This window comes from Polistes canadensis, unplaced genomic scaffold, assembly GCF_001313835.1.
Source record: "Polistes canadensis isolate GaletaPanama2010 unplaced genomic scaffold, ASM131383v1 scaffold_101, whole genome shotgun sequence".
Taxonomy (NCBI): domain Eukaryota; kingdom Metazoa; phylum Arthropoda; class Insecta; order Hymenoptera; family Vespidae; genus Polistes; species Polistes canadensis.
The window spans coordinates 330,609-345,685 of NW_014569648.1; the positions used below are offsets into that span (position 1 = coordinate 330,609).

At 30.3% G+C, this 15,077-nt stretch overlaps 2 protein-coding genes across 2 annotated transcripts; both read right to left on the reverse strand.

Annotated features, from left to right (window-relative positions):
• Positions 1-18: 18 nt before the first annotated feature.
• Positions 19-6,752, reverse strand: LOC106787446 (vitellogenin-like). The gene is made up of 7 exons (XM_014749794.1): positions 6,652-6,752; positions 5,246-5,976; positions 4,142-5,035; positions 2,992-4,036; positions 1,337-2,911; positions 809-1,236; positions 19-728 (listed from the first exon to the last, which is right to left on the reverse strand). The coding sequence occupies exons 1-7, from the start codon at positions 6,680-6,682 to the stop codon at positions 171-173; spliced, it is 5,262 nt and encodes a 1,753-aa protein (XP_014605280.1). The 5' UTR covers positions 6,683-6,752; the 3' UTR covers positions 19-170.
• A 1,027-nt stretch (positions 6,753-7,779) lies between these two features.
• On the reverse strand, positions 7,780-13,776 carry LOC106787455 (alanine--glyoxylate aminotransferase 2-like). Its single transcript, XM_014749810.1, has 9 exons — positions 13,669-13,776; positions 12,163-12,255; positions 11,668-11,786; positions 10,862-11,096; positions 10,366-10,456; positions 9,878-10,086; positions 9,415-9,634; positions 8,921-9,319; positions 7,780-8,073 (listed from the first exon to the last, which is right to left on the reverse strand). The coding sequence occupies exons 2-9, from the start codon at positions 12,225-12,227 to the stop codon at positions 7,966-7,968; spliced, it is 1,446 nt and encodes a 481-aa protein (XP_014605296.1). The 5' UTR covers positions 12,228-12,255; positions 13,669-13,776; the 3' UTR covers positions 7,780-7,965.
• Between the last annotated feature and the right edge of the window lie 1,301 nt (positions 13,777-15,077).

The window sequence follows — 15,077 nt, forward strand, 5'->3', positions numbered from 1 at the left end:
ATTATTTAAATAAGTATGTCTTTTAACAGTTACAAATTTATTTTTTATTTTATATTATATTAAAAACGTAATACGCTATCCAAATAACAATATTGACAATAATAATTGTTTTATAAAATAAACAAAAAAAGAAATATTTTATTGTTAACAGTATGTGGCATATTTTTTGATCAAGCAGCAACACATTCTACGGGAACATTGAACATTTCAGTACTGGAAGGAGTGCGTTGACTAAAATCAGGATTAGCTCCCTTTTCAACTCTTTTCTTCATTCCTATACTTTGTTCGTTCTGTGGTAAACAATAAAGATAATATTTCTTTTGCTTTGTTCCATTAGGTTTACATCCGCTGGTACACATTGGTACAGGTCTCATAGTGAAACAGATCTTATTTTCCTTGGATATGGTTCTAATTCGGTGACTGTGACAATGGTTCATATTATCTTTTCTGTGGTAGCCCCATTGCTTCCAATTTGTAAATGCTCTTCCAGCTTCCTCGTCGTTTACCACATCACTGAAGTGTATAACCTTTGTTATACACTTAGAGAACTGAGCCTTTTTCGCATGTTTCAAAGCATTTCCTTCGCATCGTTCCTTCAAGATATATGTGGATGTAAATTCTTCTGGTTTCTGTAGCATGCAGTTCTTTGGAGTAACAAAGTCATTTTCTGGTCTGCCATCATAGTCGCCACAAAGACCACGAATAGATTTTCTATATGTGGTAGGAACCTAGAATGAAAGAATGATAAAATTTATTATGGATTATAATCTTAAAGAGATAACGTATTATTTCTGCAGCTATTACATACCTCGATTTGTACGCGGTTGCCATCATAGACAAGATCAAGATCATATACTGCTGATTGCAATTTGAGGGCAGGCCCAGGAAGTTTATATATTTCAAAAACAAGTTCATCGTTCTTGACTTGTTTGTAGCTTTCTTTCTGCGAGCATCTCACTTTTTGTCCATTAACCATAGCTTCAAGTTCCATACCAGATTGTCGAAGTTGCACTTCGTCATTACCTACTTGAACTCTAATTTCTTTTTTGTTATTTTCCGTTTCTTGGGCAACAATGCTTAGTTTCATATCTTCAGGAATATCCCATAATTCATTAAACTTGTTTGGATTATGTTTTGGGTAGGTAGTTAATAACACGTGTGGACATTTACCAAGTTGCAAAGGATAAGCTTTACCATCAAAAGTTATTGCTTCATCATTGTCAATGGTACACGAAGCTGAAAACAGTTGATTTGGATGAATAGACCGCATATTTAATCATCTATAAAACGTGCGATTAAAAATGTTTACATATTTTAGATTAGTCAAATCATATACCTGTAAATCCATTGTCTTTTTCGTTTTTGTCCATATCAATATCATCCCATATTTGAGACACTTCAAAATTAGAGAAAGTAAAAGTGTTTCCAGGTGCATATATTCTGCCATCTACGCTTTTCATGTCAGGTGATAATTTAATTCGAATATTTACTTCGTTGTTTTTGTTGTCGTTTGATTCTTTCTGAACTTGTATGTCCGATATTTCAAAAAGTTTCTTTGAATTCTTGATAGTATCTAATACAGCATTATTATCTTCTTCAGAATCAAAGCTGATCGTCATATCTACTTCGTTTAGAATACTAGCCATGTTTATAGCTCCTTGGCAATTTCTAATTCTATTTTTCTGATTTTCGTTGCATTTTTTGGCCATTGACGATTTTTGGACATACATTTTATAATCCTCAGTTTGTTTCATCTGTCCTTCAATGGCAATACGTTTGCCTTCAGAGCATGTTGTTCCAGCTTGAATATTAAGGGTGAATTTCAACCTTGGATCATCATTAAGTATTTTCTGGTAATCAAAAGGTGCTGTTGCCGTGCTTTTCATTTGAGTGTTAGTGCAAATTTCGAAAGTTGTATTACGTTGAGGTAGGTTCATGCGCATGTACGAAAGACTTCGAAATTTATTTTCAACTTCACTACCAGCTAAACACCAGGTCAAAACGTGACTACTACCCCATGCTCCAGGTATTTCCAGACCAGTGTCAACAACAAACGCATTTCCAGAATTCATACCTTTAGAAGCTTCTGATAAGAAAGTTTTCCTTCTAGCCGGGCTATCAGGAGTGTGTTGGTTTGTTAAGACTACTTTGTTGCCAGATTGCCAAGATCCCTCATCAGAATTATCATTCTCCGGTCTAATTTCCATATTATCCCATACGGCAAAGAGTTTAATAGCTTCGTTTTCTTGTAGATTAGGTTTGACGTAGAGGTCAATTTTTTCGTATGTACCTTTGGTGAATGATAACATGGATGTCATGTCGTACCACTTATCGTCACTTTTTAGAAATTGCTGAAGTCTTTCCATAAGATTATCGCTTTCAACTTCTACGGCAAAAACGCTGTTAGGATCGTTTGGAATTCTAATCTGTGTTGGTTCATTCCTTCCTACTCTATGAGTGTTCTTGGTCAAGAGCAATGGGCGCAACGACAGGAGATCATATTGCGAGGTATAAGGTACTTCACTAAAGTGTCCCAGTCTGGTCCTCGTATTGGCATCTTGTTCCGATGGTCGGAGTGCTAAATCGATTCTATTTTTTTCAGAATTTACATTGTAATTTAGTCTGAATGGTAGGAAAATTTGGCAATTGCTATCAATGCCCGATACATATGCTTCATGGTCGAATGGTGCTATGAATCCAACTCTTCCTTGATCTTTTGTAGACATAAGTAGACGAACATCGAATCCAGATTTCATATCTGGCTTAGTTGTACCACTAAGTTTGTAAAATATAGGTCTGTGTAAAGCGTAAACGAAAGGCAAACCAGTTTCAGTAGGAAAACTCATAACCATGTCGTTGCTCAACCACTTATTTATGTTAACACGACCACTATGCTTCGAAGACATTAAGTCTGGAACAAGGAAGAATATATTTTTGTGAAAATTATGTGATAATTGATATATTATTTAAAATAAAATAAAAATAACTTACTACGTATAACTCTTTCGATGGTATGATTATCAAAAGAAAAGTATCTATCAAGATATGGCGTCTTATAGAAGAATGTTCCTTCCACTTGTTCAACGTCGTCCGATTCGATGTTAAGCATTTTAGCGATTTTCTCCGTGAGCGATTCCTCAACGTTTTCTTTTCCCGATTTATGCCTATACATTTCTAATAGACTCTTTACGCTCGATATACTTAAACTTAATTCATATGGAGGACCAAGGAAGTTATTGTAAGAAGTTTTCATAGCTACGAATATAGACATTGGGATTATGCTATCTTCACTTCCGATATAATTCATTAACGCTCTGTAACTCAACTGATCATTCATTTGAGCTTCCATAAAATAATTTTGTGAATGATAATACTCAGTATCTGCTGGATTCAATAGATGAAGTACTTTGCGAGCATTGGTTGCTAGTTCTTGCCATTCAGGATACGTTAACTCAGCTGCATTTTCAATCGATGATTTAACTGCAGAATTAACTTGTTTATTATAGTCATAATTGGTAAATTGTGCCATACGCATGAGCATATCTAATGGTGGACTCGTTTTCATCAATAAATAGACAGCAGCGCAACGAACATAATGAACGTCCCAGGTATTGAGGTAGATCTTGTATAAGACAGAACGTGCGAGGCTAGGTTTAACATCAATTAATTTTTTCAAAGACATAACCATCAGGAAACGTTGGAAAGTTGACACTTGTTCCTTGCCCTCGAGGTAAGGTTCAAAAACGCTCAATATCTTCGGATGTCCTGTTATACCTAAAGCAATAATATACACTTGGATTCTTGGACTATTTCCATCCTTGATAGCTTTCCTCAATTGTTCCGCAAGGAATGGAATGTATTTTCTTATAACTGCGTCATTTTGTCTAGGTGATAGACGGCCGAAAACGTTAACTGGATAAGAATTGAACATGCTGATGTTAGAGACTTGAGTGAGATGTACTAATTCAGCGAAAGATAAGACAATCGACGAATTGAGGTATAATTGTTTTTGTACCTCTGGATTTCTTGCTATTTCCTGTACAAAAAAGAAAGTATGTTATCGATATTTTTTTTTATTTGGATTAGATTTTACTTCAATTTGTCTATAAAAAAACAATATAATGACGGGGATGATACTTACGAATAAAGTATCGACATATTCGGCTGTAGGTATTCGTGCAGTCTTAGGAATGGCTGATACAACTTCGGCAGCTTCGAATTCTTTGATCTGTTTATTTTCGATCCACCTTTTGATAGTCATCAAAGCAGGTCCAGTTCCTGCACTAGCAATTGCATCACGATATACATCTCTAATGTTCTCATTTTTAATTTGATTCCGTTCGTCAGGACTAATTTCATTCCAAACGGAATGCAAGTTTCTTTCAGCTTTGTTGATTTGCTCTAAACTCATGCTACTGATCAATCTAGACAAAATCGTGAATTTATCTAGGGTTTCTTGTTCAGGCATGGTATTCGGATTTTCTATTTCGTTTGCGATTTCTTCGACAAGTGTAGATACCATTTTAATAAAGTCTGTCTTATCAGATAACAGGACTGCCTTCCCCTTGTTACCAATGAACAATGGTAAGAATGGATTTCTAGGTGCATCTTGTAACGTTGGTTTCTTCTGCCAATATCTTTTATCTTCATCATTAACAACATTGGTTTTAAAACTCTGACCATACTGTTCCCTTATAAGTTGTAATTCTTCGTTACTCTCAGAATTAGAGTCTACTTCGTTCGACATTGAATTAAAACTTTCGCTAGGTTGTCCAGGTCGTCGACGTTCATTTTCCGAAAATGGATCGTTGTAAGTGTAAACTAGATTTCCAGTTGATATAGGACGACTCGGTTCTGGTATTTGGTTTGTCATTTCTTGGACACTAACGAGAGTCACATTCATTTTACTCATTACAATGCTTTCTTGTTCATCTACAAGTCTGGGCTTCATGATTATTTTAGTTCTTGTTACAGCCGATTGTACGATAAAGTTTTTGAGAGTTCCGGATAAAACCATATAAGACGTTGATGATCTCTGTAAATCAAATGAACATATTGTGTATAAAATTAATGTCTCTTTAAAATTAAACAGGCGTAGCGCATACTGTAAATCGGATATATTTTAAAATTGCACCCCACGGGCATCCGAACGGAGACATAGCCGTCAGCCAGATTTGGGTAACGTGATGTTCAACGTAAAATTACTTAAGTTTTTATCGTCAAATAAATTGATATATTAACTTACTTTCATAATTTTATCATTGTTTCTAATATCGGATTCCCAGTTTGCATTTCCACTTATTCCAAAATGATAGTCCACGCGTTGGTCGCATTTTTCGTAGTTCTTAGTTTTCGTGATGTAGAAGAGTTCCCCTTTACCTCGTATTTCTGGATTTGGTAATAATTCTGGACGATCGTGAATCATGTGTTCATCTAACGGTACGATGTCGTAGAGAACCTCACATCTTCCACTAATACTATCTTCCATGGAATGGAAGGTGGCAAAGGGATTTTCATTTTCTGGTACTTGAAGACCCTTATTTCTTTTCATGTTTTCTCCTTGAGTATCAGTTTGTAATTGGCTGATGATACTCTTGATGATGTTTACTTCCCATACTGGTACATTCTCGTTAACAATCAATTCTCTGAAGACTTTATGTTTTAGTTTGACGACAAAGGGTTCGTTAGATAATTGTAGATCTTCGTATTCTAACATCTGATCAGAGATATGAGATTCCCAACCATTTGGTAGAGTCTTGTGTATTTTAGCATACTGAGGATTCAGTAATTTGAATCTAAAGATGTCGGCAGAAACACATTGAACTTCCAGTACCGCTTTCATTAAAATACCAGCATATTGGTCACCTAATGTGTCCAGTCCAGTTACTGTACGACTTCGTATGAGATATTGATACTCTCTTCCAACTACCCAGCCATGGTTGTCATCGTCGGAACTATTTGCAGCGACAATTCCGACTGTAAAAAAGAAAAAAGAATATATCAAATATCTTAAGAATTTAATCTTTTATTACCAGCGATTCATATACGGATCGTCCATGCAAAGGACTCGTATAAACGACCGACCCATATGGAGATTGTATACCAAGTATAGATAGTAAGTATGCATATCATAAAATATATGTGAAATATGTTTATTATGTATATTATATTATTATATTATAGCAAATTAAATTGTATTATATTATCATGCCAGAGTATATTATGTATAACTAATGTAAGTTCATTTACAGTCCAACAGGCTATAAATAAATAAATAAATCTAAAATCTATATACATATGAAATAAATGAGAAAAAAAATATATTTATTTTAAATAATTTTTAATATATCAATGTACCTCCTCATTGACAGGTAAGTTGATATTTTTATGTTATTTTAGCTATGTTGATTATAATATAATTATAATTTAAAAAAAACAATTGAATAATAATCGCTATTATCAATGCACGCGCACAGTTGTACGCTCTATTGTTATAATTAAACAAACAATTTAGTACTGATCGAGCTACGTATAAACAATATCCAAATAATTACACTTTATAAACTTATTGTTAGTCCATGAATTTGTTCCTATTTCCCTTTAAAGTATGGTACGTCCAAACGCAAAAAAAAATTAATATGGAAATCTTACCTAATAGCAGTAGAATAAAAGGAGACCGCATATTGCAATGATTTCAGTGGATCAACCAACAGAGAATGAAATTATGACACTTAAAGACGTATTTATATTGTCCGATCATTTGCAGTTTTAACATAGCCTCTGACCTCATCTCCGGCTGCTAATCATCGATTTCTTGAAATAATCCTCAACGCGTGTAAAATTATATTTTCTTTCTAACGCATTTAGCTATTCAACTATAATTTTGTACTTGACCTTTGAAATAACTGCAACTTAAGCAGCTTTAATATGCACTGTTATATATAATATATTTATTTCTAAATCGTCTGTATCTCACTTCAAGGTGACACGTTACTAACAGTAATGATATTACATTAGTATATTTTATCAATGAAAAATTCTCATTCACAAGTTCGTTGATCGTAATTTTTCTAATGTATTGCCTTATCAGTGACCCCTTGTTATTTTCTCGAGAACGGTGACTCTATCCGTAAATATTGCATCTACAGATTGTTTTTTCATTCATTTAGTTTAATTTATTTATTTATTTTATTCTTCTTAAGAAAAGGCTATTTAACTGTACGTCTGACATGTTTTTAATCAATTTTCATGTAATATGTATTCACGTGGCTATAATTATTTCTAATTTTCATTGTTCTTCATAGATCTCTTTATTATGCAAACTACGATATAATAAATAGAATAAAAGAAAGATAAGAAAGAATTTATTAAAGAATGTATAAAAGTTTTTAAATTATTATAAAAATTTTATTTTTTATTAAATTAAGAGTGTCATCTTTAATTAAAAATATCATTTTTACTCAAGATTAATACAGAAATATAATATTTTGCAACTTTTTCTTGTTATATGTTATGATTTTTTAAAAGAAAAAAGAACAATTGCCGTTTTCAAGAAAGAATGTTATAAATCTATTCAAACGAAGAATTAAACAAAATCGGTGATTAGTAAATCATTTATAAAGTTTTATACAAAAGGTCGTATTCATGATTGTGCGAACTGTGCGGTAGCACAGGGCTTACGCCATTGAGGATCCTAAGATTATTATGGACATAAAATATTTTGTATCTTTTTTTAAAGATAATTCAACTTGTGAAAATAATTGATGCAACAACGATAGATCATTTCAAAATTTATCGGTATATTCGATTTTTATGGAAATCAACAAGTGATTTCAAACTTTTATATACATAAGAGTAAAAAGTTTGCTATAAAAACATTTCCTTGAACTAAAAAACATTATTTTTACATAAGATTATCGTAAAAATATAATAATTTAAATATCTTTATTTGGTAATAATAAATAATTAACTGGCACGAACGAAGACCGGATTCGTTTTGGTACAGGTAGGATTGTTGTCAAGATCCATTGATGAAATTGTTGCTTTAATTACTGTCCGTGTAACTTCCAATTCCTGTTAAAAAAAAAAACAAATGATAATAATAATTAAAGTCAACGGCATAGCCATGTTGGATTACTAGTTTCCAGTCGATCATTTAAAATTAAGCAGCATGAGCACGATTAATAATATTGATGGGTGATCCGTTAAAAAAACAAAAGACAAAAACTGCGTGGTGTTGACTCCAAAGAGGCGGTAAAAAGTCACGATCTGTTTGATAGTATGTTGGTAGTAAATATGTGTGAAAAGGTGTTCGTAGAGAAATTACTCGAATCCATAAAATAAAGAGTAAAAAATACATTCTTTCCATAATAATAATTGAAAATTATTAAAATTGCTAAAAGTTATGAATAAACGATTAGAAAATACTTAGAATAAGAATAATAAAGATGAAGTTAGAAACGAGAAATATAGATGAGCTTGACATTGACAATAAGTCTCTGCTCATTTTGGTTTTAATTAGATATAATATCGATAATAGAGAGAGAAAGGTTATAAAAAAAGTAGCAGAACTAACTAAGATTAGTTGGTATGACGCAAATAAAAACGTTTCCACTCTCATCTCATTTCTAATAACATAAAAATATTTGGCGCGTGCGCTTATCATCATAGCATATATTACCTATTTTGCAAATAGTGATATTTAAAAATCATTGTAGAGAAAAACAAATTATATGAAGCTTTCGTATAATGTAATCGATTAATTTTGCAAACGTTTTATATTCAAACGGAAATCCTTATCGGAGGCTATCATTTTTTTTTAATTTTTTATCGAATCATGTTAGTAACAGCACGATATCTTCATAATTTACGAAACTACGCGATAGAAGCGAGAAAAAAAGAAGAAAAAGAAAATAATCACCTCTTCGGTATCAATGTCAATTTCTTGTAGAACCTCGTCAAGAACAGATACAAACTCATTAGCATTTTCGATGGTGAATACCATAGGTGGTTTAAGTTTGAGAACATTTCTATCCGGACCATCACTGCTAACGAGAATTTTGTTTTCTTTCATCCTCGAGACAATGTGTTTAGCTTCAGCGGTAGCTGGAATCTTGTCTCTTCTACTTCGTACCAATTCGATACCAATGAACAATCCCACACCACGAACATCACCAATGATCTTCCTACGTTTAGATAATTTTCTTAATTCCATCATTAAATGTTTTCCGACAATCGATGCATTTTTTTGTAGATTGTCACGTTCGATAACTTCCATAACAGCATTGGCTATTGCACAAGATACTGGATTACCGCCGTACTGTAAAAAGGAAATAGATGAAATGATTATAAAAAATGTGCATTTCTAATTATTTCTAATTATTATTTTTTCTTCTTCGTTTTAGAGATAATTACCGTATTAAAATATTCGACTCCAGTATTTTTAAAACTGGTTGCGATTTCAGGCGTCGTGATTACTGCTGCTACAGGATATCCATTACCCATTGGCTTTCCAACTGTTACAATATCTGGTATCACCCCATAAAGTTGAAAGGCCCACATGTGACTACCAACTCTACCAAAACCAACTTGAACCTCGTCGGTGATGCATACACCACCAGCTTCTCTAACATACCTGAATACATTTATTTTTTATGTTATAGATTCATTTTATTTTTAGTGGTTATTAAAATTACCAATAATATTATTTATATAAATATAAAAAATTAAACATTCCGACATTACTTATCACCAATCGAATATTTTGGAAATTAAAATCATTTAAAGAGAAATTATTTTTAAGCCATCATAAAGAAAATTATTATTTGTAAATAAAATATATATATACAAAAATTAATAAATATGAATGTTTAATTACCTGAATACGTTTTTAAAGTAATTTTTAGGTGGAAGAATTTGTCCACCAACGGACAATAGACTCTCTGCTATATATGTACAAACTCCTCGACCTTTGACTTTAAGGTCGTCACAAATGTGTTTTATATCTTCCGCGTATTTAAGACCAAGATCTTGATTAGGATAATCATCAGCACAATATTTTCCACGATATACGTCTGGACAAGGTGCCTAATAGTTTAATAAACATTATCATTATTATGATTAAAAAAAATAATTGTGCCGATATTTAAGATAGTGGATTGAAAATAAAAAATTGAATAAATTGATTTTGTAATTTATTTTATATTATTATCATTTATATTATAAAATATTAGGTGTGTAAATTATCTCGTAAACGTAAATCATAAAATCAATTTTTTCAATATATTGACTTATATTCAACTATCATAACTACTGGCACAATTGTCATTTAAAATATAATAAGTATTGTAAATAAAAAGATCATACCACGTGGACCCAATCTTTCTTTCCATTTTTTATTTGATTAAATTTATATGGAGAGATGTCGATCATTGACGTTAGGTGACCATGGTAAGCACTGCAAAGGAAAAACAATATTTGTATGATTGAATCAAATGACAATAAATAATATTTTTAATTTATCTGTAATCTAACGTACGCGTGAGTTCCACATCGTTATGTTATTATTCATAACGATCGCAAATAATTACTGATATTTATTTTTCAATGTTTAACCGAATAACAAAGACATAAATCAATATATAAGACATAATCAATAAATTAATAATAATACAAGTAAAATAAATTTAAATAATTAACTTTAATATTAAGAAATCTTTCTTTTTTTTTAAAAGAGGAAAAAATAATTTCATGATCAGTGTTGAATGGAATTGTGCAATTGTTGATAGTTTTATACAGGAGTAAATCGCAGTCAATAGGTTAACGAGATAAAAAAGGAATTAAAATAAATAAATTATCGTACTGATCGAGAGTGATAATATCCTTATTGCCAGTGTGCGCTTGTGCGAGACGAAGCGCAAGATCGTTAGCTTCGCTACCAGAATTGACGAAGAAACAAACAGATAATGGTTCCGGCATTGTTGCAGTCAATCGTCTTGCACAAACTACGATATTGTCGTGTAAGAAACGATTGTTTGTTGATAATAACGCCATTTGCTCTTGACCGGCTTTTACAACATCTGTTTGACAGTGTCCAACTGTAATTGAAACCCAATTGTTATGAATATTGATTGAAAAATCTCATCTTTTTCAAAATGTAAATAGTAAATACATATTTGAGTCGTTTTTAGGCCAAAACGATTAACTCTAATACTAGAATTGTTTTCAAAATTATTATACTAAAGCACTTAAACATGCTTTTCATATATTACAAATAAATTCCCTTAATAATAAGCTTAACACCGTTAAATAACACAGTTTTGTACGGCTGATGACCAGTAAATATTATAATAATATATAGCGACATATTATCCTATGAGCTGAAAGGGTAATTGTCTGGGGTTTCCATCAATAGGGAGTTCCAAAGTCCCCAATCAACAGTTTATAAATTCATTTTAGTAATAAAAAAATTGAAAATTAAATTTTGGTCCCGTATCTGGGACGAAAGAAAAACAAAATTTCCACCCAAAGACCACCCAATTCAAATTTGTCCAAAGCCCCATGAACTTACCGCTGAAAATGTATACAACTTTATTTTTATTTTTGTCTATTTTTAGTTTCATGGAGTTAATCGATTTGACATATGACCGGTTTTCTTATTCTACTCACCATGTGCAACATTGTTCACACAATCCAAATAACGTGTACCTTTTTCGTCGAACATATACTGTCCTACACCTTTAACTATTTTTAATGGACTGGATTTGTAAAACAATTTGCATGATTGTCTGTAGAAAAATAAACAAAAAAATGTGATCGATATAGCTTTTCGCATACAAATATATAATATGTATATTTGTTTGAAAATTTATTATTTTGAATAACTTTGGATTTTAAATTATTTTTATTTTGAAAAAATCACACGTCGATTTAAATAGAGGGGAAAGTTTCAAATTAATATATTGTAGTAGTAAAAAAGTTAAAACAAAAGATACAAGTTTATTTTTCGTGTATTTACTTAAGATTGAATTGGTTGTATAAATGCAAGCATTGTTTATTTAAATAACAAAGTTGGTTTCAAAAATCGATCATCAATAAAAATGTTAGCATAATCGATTAATTATGTCAATATGGATTTATCGATAAGGTTTAAATTCAACTTACCCGATGTATCGTTCGCGAAGTTTAATCGTCTCAGTTTTTGGCATTTGCTCAAGGGATTCAGCCATGATCAGTAATTTATCTTGTTTTCAGATACTGAAATTGCAAAAATGATTTGATAAATGATACATTTGAAAAGAAACATACGCTTGTTTTTAAAAATATTATGTTATTTTTATTAAACAAGATACGCTTATCAATATTGTCACACGTAATTCCCTAATCTTAATATCGTCATATTTTTAAATATAAAGTTATTATATAATATTAAATTATAATTTTTGTGCTATACTAATGATTCTCTTCTATTTAAAATATCATACGATATAATGAACAACGTTGATAATTTAATTTTAATTTTTTGTAAATATCTAAAGTTTAATTAATCATTATCTTCATCAGATAAAGATAGTAATCTATAAAATTAATCGTTTTATAATTAATAGCAAAAGTACAGTTTATTAAACTCGATTTATAGATTTTGATTATTATTTAATGATAATAGTCGTAATAATATTTCTATAACTTTAATATTTTTTGCAATTATGAATAAAATGATATTTTTATACCTAGGATCGATTAAATAATAAATCAATAACTACTTTTATTTCTCACTAAATTAAGCCAAGTCATTGAATTTTCTAAATAATCCCATACAAAAAAAATTGTTTATATTCATTATATAATTAAAGATTTATTGAAATTATTATTAAAATGATATTTGTATTTAGCATCGATTATAAAATATAATTAATCAGTTATTATTTTTATTTCATGTTAAATAAAACCAAGTAATTAAATTATTTAAGAAATTCCGTTTAGAAAAATATAGTATAAATTTAATATTTATATATTTATGAAAAGTTATTAATTCTCTAACATCCTTTTTATATTTTCACTTATTATACTCACAATCAATATTAATAAAATTAACAAGCATCGATTATTAAATAAATCGAAAAATAATCATATTTCTCTTCTATCAAACAAAATCAAGCAATGAAATTTTCTTTACAAATTATTAAAAAGGAAACAATAAAAAATTACAAGTATATGTAAATGACAAAAAAGACTAACGAATAATAAAGCGAAATCAATTCAATTTTTGTTAAAGTTCAGGGTTAGCGCCTTTTTTCATTTTCAAAATGGCCGCTGATACGTCACGGCGGGTAAATGATGCAGAAAACAAATCGTTATAACTACGATATATAGATAATTAAATAATATTTACGTATTATATTAACATACTGGCAATAGAATTAAAAAGAAGGATAAGAAAGAAAAAATGAATTTAAAAAAAATAATAAAAAAGAAACAGAAAGATTAAAAATAAAAAAAAGTTGCAAGAATCAAATGATAAATGAAATGAATCGGCGTTACATTAAGAAAACACATATTATCGGTTAACATAATAATTATGCCAATAAACGAGTTTAAGAGATAATCTCGAGGAAAGATTATTATCTCATATTTCGATTAATCGATTAAATAATACAGAAACTGTTGTACCTGAAATCGTGCGTCGGTAAAAGTGGATTCCTCGGACTTCTGAATGCAACTCTAATATAAGCTAAGTGCCACGACCTACTCCGGGTGACGTCATATATAAAGCCGTAAGTAGAGAGAACAAATGGTTTGATGCGCGCGCATCAGATCTACCTCCTCCATCTACCATTTTTGATACGCTTATACCAATTTATCTCTCTCTTTTTCTTTTTTTCCATCTCTATATCTCTTTTTCTATCTCTATTTTTATATTTTTATTTATGTTTCCATTATATATCTCTTTCTGTCTCTTTTTCATCGTATCGTCCAAATAAGCTCTCTCTTTGCCTTTCTCATCACTGCCGACAATTGAAAATAATCTATCGCGCGTTTATGAATAATGATAAATTATTCTAATTATAAGATTAGTATTTACTACATATACAAATTCTTTCTTTTTTTTTCTGATTATCATTCTCTTTATTTCCCTTTCTTTTACTGTTTCTAACTATTTTTCATACTTATCGTTCTAATAACCTCCATTTGTCTTTCCTATTCCAATAGACTAACACCCAGTACCTACAACGCAACTTCCTATAATGTGCCAAAAAATATTGCGACTACTATTTTAAAACGCGATGCGATTTCTCGTACAATGCGCTGTATAATAAAATGTAGGAATTTCTTGCATTTTAAAAATGAAATTTGCGATAACTGAATACCGTATTGTTGTCTTCGTCGCTATAGAAAAACGAAATTACTTTTCGAATAACCCAATAATTTTAAATTATATTGAAGCAAACAAGAAAAAGAAACATGTTATACGAGAAAAATATTCAAACAACACGATTTCTTGTAACACGAATTCATAAATCTCGTAACATATACTATTAGCCGCGTCATACGAAAGTCTATTGTACTGTTATTGTTATGTCGACAATTAATAATAAAAGCTATCGTCTTTATTACGAGAAATAAATTTCTTCTGAGAAAAGTACATACGAACTTATATATTACTTATCAAATACAAATTACATGTATACATAATCTGAACAGAAACATTTTCTATTAAGAAATTATTAAAATATTTGTATTTATTTGATTCTATAATTTCCACTATTCAACTAACTGTAAGATGTAAAAGACAAAGATAGTTTTGTATGGACGATGTGCACTCATAACTAGATTTGACGAAGTAAAAAAAGTTATTGGTATGAGTTATATTTTCTAGATCACGTTTTAAATATCTGCGATCATATGTGATCGATTAATATCATAAGAATAGTGTATTGATCGATTTATCAATTAAATCAATTATATATATATATATATATATATATATATACGATGTGAAAAAATAATAATGAATGTTTGTATAAGTATGTTATCTAATAAGTAGTTATTACTATGTTATAATTTCAACAAACATTATG